The 10,826-nt window shown below is 44.1% G+C and overlaps 1 protein-coding gene across 1 annotated transcript in view; it reads left to right on the top strand.

Annotated features, from left to right (window-relative positions):
- Positions 1-4,611: 4,611 nt before the first annotated feature.
- Positions 4,612-10,826, top strand: part of LOC311123618 (guanine nucleotide exchange factor DBS-like) — a gene marked incomplete at its 5' end in the record, with an annotated part of 49,926 nt that continues 43,711 nt past the window's right edge. Inside the window, one exon of the mRNA XM_084197850.1 lies at positions 4,612-4,789. Within this exon, the coding sequence (XP_084053976.1) occupies positions 4,612-4,789 (178 nt within the window). The remainder of the gene's footprint in view (positions 4,790-10,826) is intronic.

Here is a 10,826-nt window from a genome sequence, read left to right as displayed (position 1 = left end):
GAGAGAGTGTAGGGCCCTGAGGCAGCCTTGCATGTCACAAGGGTACTACTTCCCAGCTCAGTAGCCTGTAGGTGTAGGCTATAAATGAAGTGCGCTATTACTGTACACTACAGTGCTTCACATTTGATGTGTGAAGTGTAACTGCTAGCGGTTAAGACCGAATCCCCGAGCTGACTAGGTGAAAAATCTGTCGACGTGCCCTTGAGCAAGGCACTTAACCCTAATTGCTCCTGTAAGTTGCTCTGGATAAGAGTGTCTGCTAAATGTAAAACTTTTTTTTTTAATAACTAGGTCATTGTTGCTGTCCTGCAGCAGCCATCTTGAAGCAGAGAGGAGACCAAGCTTTGTTCACACACAGATCAACCTCAAGGCCAGCTTTTACCACATTTAGGTTTTTATCCTGAGTTGATAATATACACTAGCTATACAGGACACTTTTAGTGGTGTTCTTGTACAGTTTACACACAACCTGTGAATTCTGGCTGGATATGAGATATTAGACTTATCAAAGTTAACTAACTTTTCAATTGAACATTGAGGGAATGGATCTGTGTCTCTGTATTACTTCCTGGAAGGTCCCTACTGACCCTGTGATGAACCTGTGGGTGTGATAAATGACGTAAATGTAAATGTGATCATATGGGAAATGATCATGTGTAGGACAATGATGCATAATGAACTAGGTGAGAATGACCACATAAAACATGAGGAATGCAGCCTCATGCCTTCAGCATCACACACAGCCGCTTAGCGAAACACTGAGGGATAGCATGAATGATTATCATTTAAGTAATAGCCCCCTTTTCATGTACAGTATTAGAGATGGATCTCCATATTATCTCCTTAAGTGCCCATTTGCCCTCATGAGGACTTTATTCGTAATTGTAAGAACTTTGTTCAGAAGAATTCTAATCTCCTTGATTTGTGACTGGTTGCAAATTCATGTTTTCCCACTTTGTCGTGGGGCTGCAGAGAGAGATTCTGTGCATCACAATCAATGACCCATGGCTTCTAATTAGCATAGAGAGTGAACATGGCCTAAAATCATTGTATTATTTTTACTTACTGCACGATGATGACCTAGTTTACAGTAGCAGTGTAATCGGAGGCGCTCCATCTTCTAAAAGAGCCGTTTATAAATTCAGGTTCGAACGCTTTCTAGTATTGTCTGACTTTGGACAGAGCAAGGATGAAAGTGTTATCACTTTGGCTCAATGCGGCGGAGACCCAAGATGTTTTGAACTCTTATGGTTAGTGTTTGATTTCAATAGCCTATAGTGTCCCATTCAATCGAGGCCGGTATGCAGGTTTGTGAGAATACTTAAAATGTTTGGGAAAGTCCAGTTAGATTACCAGAGTAAGCTTTGGAGATTTGTTGGATGGGGGTATCGGGTAGGTGTGGGTGTCAGCTGGTGACCCTGGTGTCACACTACTCCTCAGCTGTCTGGCCGGGGGTCAAGTTTGGCCCAGACTGGAGCCAGACAGACCTACTGTATAGGACGCTGCTGCTGCTGGGGAGAACAGACCCACTTAAAGGGATAGTTCACCCAAAATACACATCAATGCAAGTCAATACATCGTCTTAAAGTACATTTATTGAGCTAAGCGAAAAATGCTAATATCTGGGGTATTGACTTACATTGGCGTTTGCAAAAAATAAAAAAGTTGGAGACAGTGGCCAGGTACGCAATCAAAACATGGATTGCTGTCTTACCTTGTCCATGGACTAGCTTTGAGAGAAATATCCCTTTAAAGGAGTAGTTCACACCAAAATTAAAGCTTGTCAGACGTTTCCATACCTCCAAAGTGCTCTAAAAATTCAGCTGAATTTATATTCCAGGCAGATGGAGATACATTGTGCAGACAAGGCATTTTCTAACTTCCTATCAATGGGAAATAACGTCAGTCAGTTCTATGCCATACATTTCTATTACAACTCTGAACATTTTCCACAATTAAATAAGCGCCTGGTGTACAGTATCTGCTATTCCCTTTGCCTGAGTCTCTCTGTCTGTGTGTCTGTCTCTAGAGTGTTGGCTCTGTTGTGTGATAATGAAGTGTTTCCCCAGACAGACCGAGAGAGTCCACACTACCCAGAGATATTATACTGGGTAATTGGCTCTGTAAATCCCAGTTTGTTTATGTGTGATGGGGGGGGGGGGGGAGATATCTGTCTTGTGTAGAGGGATACCCAGTGTGTGTGTCTGTGTCTGTGTCTGCCTGCCTGCAGATCTATCAGATGTGGTATGTGGTAGGCCGAGGCATTATAGTTGACTGAGAGAGTCCTGACGTTGACAATCTGGAACTAATGTGTCCTTTATTGTCACAGCCTTGGTTTGGTGCTGCTGTGGAGGAAGTGGACAATGTCATTGTTCACAGTGTGCTCACATCGTAAACTGTCTGTGTGTGTGTGTGTGTGTGCGCGGTCCCTGAGCATGCACAGATTACACTTGGCTCGCTGTTGGTATAATTAGCGCAGCAGAAGGGGTTTGTGGTCTTAAACAGCAGCCAGCGCTGTGCTTCCTCCATCCCCCATCCCTGGTCCCACCCCTCTCTTCCTCTCCGCTGTCAACCGGACGTACCACCACCACTTAGATGTGTTCCCCAGTCACACACACACAGTCACAGACAGACTGGCTGAGGAGTAGAGGAGTGAGAGGCACTGGTTTGCGCAGTGCGGCTTGGTTTGACTCATTTAGGCTTGATTTGGAGAAACCGGAATACACACACACACACACTGAGCTTAGCTTAGTGCGACCTGGCTCGACTTGGGGACACCGGAACGGTCACCCACAAAGCTGCACACACACACACACTCTTTCATGTCTCTGGCGGAGTTTGTGCGTGAGGGACGGCTGCAGGAGGCTTCATCACATATGTTGTCCAGACTGGGTCAGGTCCTACACAGCCTGTCTGTAATCGCCCTGGCCCACGGAGCTACAGACAACCGCAGGTATAGCTACAGACGCAAGAGCACCTACTGGGACCGCCGGGACACAGGTTAGGAGTGTGTGTGTGTGCGTGAAAGAGAGAGTGTGTGGGGTGAATCGGACCACCCCTGGGGGTGCTTCTGTGGGGTGTTCTTTTGCGGACTGTGCGTGTGTGCAACACTGTTGTCGGTCTGTGTTTACAGAAAGTTACCATCAGTTTGACATGGCCACTACAGGAATCTCCCAGCAACTACTTGGGTGGTTTAATAAAGTGCAGTACTTGCCCTCGAGAGTTCATTGCCTCACTTGACCCTGATGTCTAGCTAATGGATAACCTCTCTGGAACCACCCTGTGAAGAGTTGAAACAGTTGTAGAGGTCAACATGCTGAGAGTATTTCCTATAGGGTTGTAGTTACAACTACTAAACTCCATTCACAAGTTTTGTACAGTAGATAGTCTCTGTTGTGTGTGATTGGGTCAGGATGGCAGCTAGCCGCTTCTGCTGCTGGTCTGAGCCAGAGAAGAGACAGAGCCTTAGGAGCACTCAGGTCAATGGCCGAGGTCAGTGGTTCTGCTGCTGGTCTAAGCCAGAGAAGAGACAGAGCCTTAGGAGCCGAGGTCAGTGGTTCTGCTGCTGGTCTAAGCCAGAGAAGAGACAGAGCCTTAGGAGCACTCAGGTCAATGGCCGAGGTCAGTGGTTCTGCTGCTGGTCTAAGCCAGAGAAGAGACAGAGCCTTAGGAGCCGAGGTCAGTGGTTCTGCTGCTGGTCTAAGCCAGAGAAGAGACAGAGCCTTAGGAGCACTCAGGTCAATGGCCGAGGTCAGTGGTTCTGCTGCTGGTCTAAGCCAGAGAAGAGACAGAGCCTTAGGAGCACTCAGGTCAATGGCTGAGGTCAGTGGTTCTGCTGCTGGTCTAAGCCAGAGAAGAGACAGAGCCTTAGGAGCACTCAGGTCAATGGCTGAGGTCAGTGGTTCTGCTGCTGGTCTAAGCCAGAGAAGAGACAGAGCCTTAGGAGCACTCAGGTCAATGGCTGAGGTCAGTGGTTCTGCTGCTGGTCTGAGACAGAGCTGTAGGAGCACTCAGGTCAGTGGCCAAGGTAAGTGGTTCAGTGAGTGGCAGTGGAATATTCCCTTTTGGTTTGTTTCAGGTTAGTAATTGTAAGTGTTAACGTCACGTTGGAAGAATCTGATTCATTGTGTTTGTGTTCTATGATTCAGGTGGCTCTGTTGGTTGGGACAGGGGCTCTTGTAAAAGCCCAGGTGTGGGTTGGTTTCCTGTAGGTGCTGGTATTGTGTTTTGTTTCAGCCTCCCTGTCAGAATCCTCTTTATTGTGAGTAACTGAGTAAGAGAAATGGCTACAATGTGACTGGAACGTCACAGGAGACTTGTGTGGTTATGGTGGCGAGATCTGTTTTTGTTGTACTGTAGCTGAGTAAGGCAGTCAGGTAAATCCAGCTCAATGGCAGAAGTGAAACCGTGTGTGTGTGGTGTGGTGTGTGTGTGTAGTGTGTGTGTGGGGGGGAGGCGTAGTTCTCAAAGGTAAAAAAAACTCAGAGTTAGTTTAGAGCGCTACTCATTTGTACTGCAGCTGTTTGGAAGGCGAGGGAGAGAGAGATAATATAGAGGTTGAAGAGAGGGATGACAGAGCTGCACTGGTTCATATCGCTGTGACAGGTGGTGATGAGGATGGGAGTGAGTGATGAGAATATGAAAGAAAAAGATGAGAAGATGGGAGAGAGGGATGAGATGGAGGTGCGTTTGCAGTCCAGCGGACACAGAGGAGGAGGATATGTCCACATCTCTCTGGAGGAAATGAAGAGCTTCTACCGATTCTCACAGAGCTGTCAGCGGCTGCATAGTGAGTGTGTGTGTGTACATGTGTGTGTCATGCGTAGTTAACTCTGCTTCGAGGCAGTGGTGACAGTGTGTTTGAGTGAGCCTAAATGTGTGTTCACAGTGCACCTCCTGTGGACTGTACTGGATGTGTATTACCCAGGGTTGTATGTTTACAGTGTTAAAGGGTCTAATCAGCCACCCACCAGTGTAATAACATGCAGTACATAACCTTATTATGCTTAGTGGAGTGTCTCATCATAGCACTAATAAACACTGACTTAAACATCAGCCTTTTGGTCAACTCTGAATTAATGCATTACTGCATGAGGCTGATCGGTACGTTTTATGTGCTAGGATCTATGTGTGTTTTAAACGTTCATCTCCTTTTCACTGCGGTCAGTCTTATTGCACAAGGCAAGCTGTGTGAGAGAATGGATCCCTATTGTGTTCCGTGGTAATTGTTAAATGGTTATATCCTTATTTGCTCAGGGTGTTGCTGAATATGCGTAGGAAAGTATAATGGTAGTCAGTGTTAATCCAAGCCCCAGCTATATTTTGACATAAAATATTCACCCTGCCTTGGACTACAAAGTCTGTTATATTTTTTCAGCTTAAGACTTAATTTTAGCCTCATTGATGTGCACTTCAGGGAATGGAAGCTATTTAAAGGCATAGTTCACCCCAGAACCAAAAGCTTGTCAGATGTCCTTATACCTCCTGAAGTCGTCTGAAGTTGCGCTTCAGAGTCTGTTTTCCACACACCGTCTACTGGGTAGAACTCGCAACAGAGAGAATTCTGCACGCCCCCGTCCTAAACCAATAGGAAAGATTGGCACCATGTCATTAGATGGCTTTAAACGGTGCCAATATTTCCATTTAATTTCACAATCTTTGTATGCCACTCACATTTCTGCATTTATTTCCCATTGACATCAATCAGTGGTGGTCGGTGCCATTTAAGATGAGGGAGGGCAATTCATTTTTTTAAATGAGTATGGCCTTATTTCTATTACAGCATATTGGATGACTGTCATTCATATTCCATTCACCCAGGTCAATGTAACATCAATAGGTTTAGGCTACTACATGAGGTTGCTACAACCTAGCCTATGAATGAATGAATTTTTTGTAATCAAGGTGACAGACCGTGACACATTAAATACTGCCTTGCACGCTTTTGCCTGCATCTAGCTGATCTAGGGCATAATCATTAGTCCAACAGTTGCAAACAAGAGTTTCTATTGATCAAATTCGGGTATGTTTATCCCAATTTCATTCCGTTTGCTTCCGTTTTGAGAAACGTTTTTCAACAGAATCGGCGGAATGAATACACACTTAATCACACCCAAACACAGTTCACTTTCATAGCAGCCACATACAAACAGCATGATCACTTCGCTCGTTGTAATTTCTTCTCGCATCTACGCGCTGTCCTCCTCTCTCACCTTTTCCCTTCGCTTGTGGACCTTAGTGCACAACACATCAGCTGTCTGTGACCAGGCAAAAAACACTTTCCAAGCCAAAGCTTCATATCATAACAGCTACACACAGCCTACATAGTTGTCACTATATTATCTAACGTTATAGTCAACATAGCTAATATAACTAATTAATTAGTAAACCCGCTACAATCATGCAGTACAGTGTACAGTCAGCAAGCACTTTAGCAGTTACACCAGTGGACCCTGGTGGCAATAAATTAATAAAACCAAAAGCTTACCTTAACTTGGAAGAGTTCCAGTGTTGGATATCCATAGCCAACTAGCTAACATAGAAGCCTTTTCTGTTTGAGCCAGGTGTTCGAATAGGCTAAACTAGCTAGCTAAGTAAGTGAAAGTGAAAAAAATATAGCTAGCTCTCTCTCCCCCTCACTCTCTTGCTTCTCCTTCATTTTTGAAGAAATGTATTTGTTCAAAACTGTTCAACTATTGTCTTTCTCTCTCTTTAAGTCAACTACTCACCACATTTTATACACCGCAGTGCTAGCTAGCTGTAGCTTATGCTTTCAGTACTAGATTCATTCTCTGAACCTTGGGTGGACAAAATGTCAGTTCATGCTGCAAGAGCTCTGACAGGTTGGAGGATGTTCTCTGGAAGTTGTCATAATTACTGTGGAAGTCTGTGGAAGGGGTGAAAACCATGAGCCTCCTAGGTTTTGTATTGAAGTCAATGTACCCAGAGGAGGATGGAAACTAGCTGTCCTCCGGCTACACCATGGGACTGCCCTACAGAGTGCTGTTGAGGCTACTGTAAAGCTTCATTGCAAAACAGTGTTTTAATCAATTATTTGGTGACGTGGATATATTTAGTTTAGTTTTATTTAAAAATGATAGCTTTTTTTAAATGTTTCACTTTTTATTTTTATGAAATTCACTGAGGATGATGGTCCTCCCCTTTCTCCTCTGAGGAGCCTCCACTGACATCCATTCATGATTTACTTAAAAGTCAGAGTTTCAAGTGTGGATCTAATGGTAGGATTCAGCCCTAACAACACACTATGGGCTGGTTTCCCAGACACAGATTAAGGCCTGGATTAGAAATCACTCTCAATGGAATCCTCAGAACCAGTATTTGTCTGTGTCCAGAAAACAGTCCCTATACATTTTCCGCCACTTTCGGTCTGTTACACCTCAATGATTCCTAGTCATTCTTGACTTATTTCAGTTTCCTATTCATCCCATAGAACATCCTCTCTATCTGTCAGTGTAGATTTCAGTTTCCTCATCCCATCTGTGACCTTTCCCTGACCTCTGAACCTCACTGTGACCCCTCTGTAGCTCTCTGCATCGTCAGCATCTCTAGATACCGAACGGCCCCTTCCTGTCCTATCCTTTATCCAACTCGTGTTACTCAAGTCCAGTGTAGACTGTTGTGTGCCTTGTGCTTGTGAAAGAGTCTATATGTTTTTGACTCGGCTACAGTAACAGATAATGATGATGAGGCTTTCTCTGTTAGACTTGGGTAAGATTTCAGTGTTTGTCTTGCTAAGAAGTGGCATGGATAATGGTGTTTTTTTGTGTCTGTGCCTGATTGGACGCTATCTCTGTTTCTTTATGATTGAGCAGGGCTTATATGTACGCAATTGGTTTATTGAATTGTCTGTGAAACGTTCAGATTGATCATTGACCACCATGAAGGCTTGTCTGATTGTTTTGGCTTTGCTCTCTACCTCTATCCTGTTCTTTCTGTTTGTTGTTCCCTCCCTTGTTTTTCCCCTTCCATCTTGTCTTCCGTCTTCCATCTGTTCTTCCATCCCTCCTTTCCCAGGTTGTCTGTCTTTCATTGTGGTCGTATACTAATTCTCACAGCTGGTAATCCCAGGTGTGTCAGGCTATTGATAGTGTTTTATAAATGATAAATGTTGAAGTATGATTGTTTAATCATTAACCTAATTTCCGGTGCTGCACCTCTGCCAAATATGTGTTATGACGCCCAGGTTTCGAGTAAATGGCTTGATGAGAAAACACACACACAAGCCTGCCTTCCCTGGCAGCACCACCCAGGTTGCTGGTGAGGCGGACGTGACTGGGAATGGGCAGGAACAAGCAAATTGGCCTTAATGACTGTCTGGCATTCTGAACTGATGCGCAGAGAGTGACAGAGAAGGATAGCAGGATATAGAGACGTTGAGAAAGACAGAGACGGGGAGAGACCAGCCACTCCCTTTGGTAAACAAATACGCATACAATGTCAGAGAAAGGAAATATGAAAGATTGGTTGTTGTTCTCTTGTACTATAAATGATCTCAAAAGCAACATTTAGTTTTGAGGTATTTTCCTGTCCAATGGTTTGACAACTAAACTAGAGACAACTCTAATCCTTTATTGAATCAGTAGATGGTCTATTGTCTTATGAGCCCTAAGTGTTCCTGCTCTAGAAATCCCCCTGAGATCATGTCTGCATCAGCTGGATGTTATCTTACACCAACACAGATTCCACAGGCCTTAAGTCACACCTCAGTCTTTCTTTTCCTGGTAAGTTTATGGGAGGAGGGAACAAATGGTGTTTGAATAAAGAGACGGGAAAGTCATGTAATTAGTCCCATCAGTCAACAACAAGACAATCTATTATCTATTATTCAAATGTAGCAAACTATTCAGAAGGAAACTGCATCACACAGGTATAAGTGTTGCACGTAATGCAAACAAACAGTCAATCAGAGCAGTTTATCAACCACAACAATTACTTCCTTCAACTGAACAGGCCTGCCAAAGGTCAGCACTAATCTAATTCCATCAGTCACATTATAAATTAAAAGTTGATATCAACCGCCTAGATCACGTGTCAAACTCATTCCATGGAAGGCTGAGTGTCTGCAGGTTGTCTCTCCTCCCTTGTACTTGATTGATGAATTAAGGTCACTAATTAGTAAAGAACTCCCTCACCTGGTTGTCTAGGTCTTAATTGAAAGGAAAAACCAAAAACCCTCAGACACCAAGCCCTTCATGGAATGAGTTTGACACCCTGTTCTAGATGCTTCTGTCAATGTTTACAATGTAGACCAATCTATTGGTACGATGCTCTGTTTGTTTGCATTACGTGCAACACTTGTACCTGTGTGATGCAGTTTCCTTCTGAATAGTTTGCGTACATTTGAATAATAGATGATAGATTGTCTTGTTGTTGACTGATGGGACTAATTACATGACTAATAGCAGCTGGAGTCAGGTACTAATAACATTACATATGTTAGTGTTATGGGTGGGGTCCCCCCGGTCTCTGAGACAACTGTGAAGTGTGTGTTTGTGTGTACATTATGTGTGATACAGAAGCTGGTGCTGTGGGTGAGAGAAATCTACCTGTTTTAAGTAATCCCAGGGTCAAACATACTAGCTTTATTCTGGGTGGAACTTGTTGACAACTGAGCCTAGTACTTAGGCCACAGGTGTCAAACTCATTCCACGGAGGGCCAGGTGTCTGGGGGGTTTTCACTCCTCCCTTGTACTTGATTGATTAATTAAGGTCACTAATTAGTAAAGAACTCCCCTCACCTGGACACTAGGCCCTCCATGGAATGAGTTTGACACCCCTTACTTGGGCTCATAGCCAACATAGCAGGCCAGGCATGAGTCACAATCGGTTTCTTGGAAATTAAATGCTGAGACGTCTGTTGTGCACTATGCCCCGTGAGTAGACGCCTCGTGTCCCAAAGCAATCCAGCAGCCACAGGAAACTGGCCATTATAAACGGCCATTTCCTTTCCTAGAGTCAGCGTTCAGTGTCACCCAGATCACACACACTGTCCCTGTCTACTTCCTAGCTCCTGATTTCATATCAGTAATAATAATAATAATATGCCATTTAGCAGACGCTTTTATCCAAAGCGACTTACAGTCATGTGCGCATACATTTTTACGTATGGGTGGTCCCGGGGATCGAACCCACTACCCTGGCGTTACAAGCGCCATGCTCTACCAATTGAGCTACAGAGGACCACATCAGTTCAGGTCAGTATAGATATAGGAGATGAGATGAGACGAGGAGGGGAAGCCACTTTAGACTATTGAGACGCAGCCCTACAGTGGGACCATATGACAGGAAGGTTGTCAGCCATCCCATAATACAGTAGAACAGCTGACAGGCTAAATCTCCATATGCTTCCTGGTTCCTGGGACTGTCTTCTCATAATGGGGACAAATACAGTAACGACAGTCTATTTTCATCACTACGCCTGCAGAGAGACAATGTAAAAGGATTTGGATCAGACACACTTGGTATGCATCCCAAATGGCACCCTATTCACTTTATAGTGCACTACGTTTCACCAGAGAACTATATAGGGAGTAGGGAGCCATTTGGGATGCAAGCTTGTTTACTCCAGAGCCTATCCCTGTTGACTGACATCAGATGTGTTTGACTAATTAGGGCCTGAATTGATGTCTTTCAAAAGTAATTTAAGTGATGCATATTGTACGCATATTTATGCGTAACAATTACTCGGATAGCATTACCTATGTTATTGTCATGTTTATTGTCAAGTTATTTTAATACACTGCTCAAAAAAATAAAGGGAACACGTAAACAACACAATGTAACTCCAAGTCAATCACACTTCTGTG

The sequence above is a fragment of the Coregonus lavaretus genome (assembly GCF_964263955.1).
Source record: "Coregonus lavaretus genome assembly, contig: HAP1_SCAFFOLD_638, whole genome shotgun sequence".
In the NCBI taxonomy this organism is placed as follows: domain Eukaryota; kingdom Metazoa; phylum Chordata; class Actinopteri; order Salmoniformes; family Salmonidae; genus Coregonus; species Coregonus lavaretus.
The sequence above is the reverse complement of the archived record's forward strand: the minus strand, read 5'-3'. Positions and strand labels throughout refer to the sequence as shown.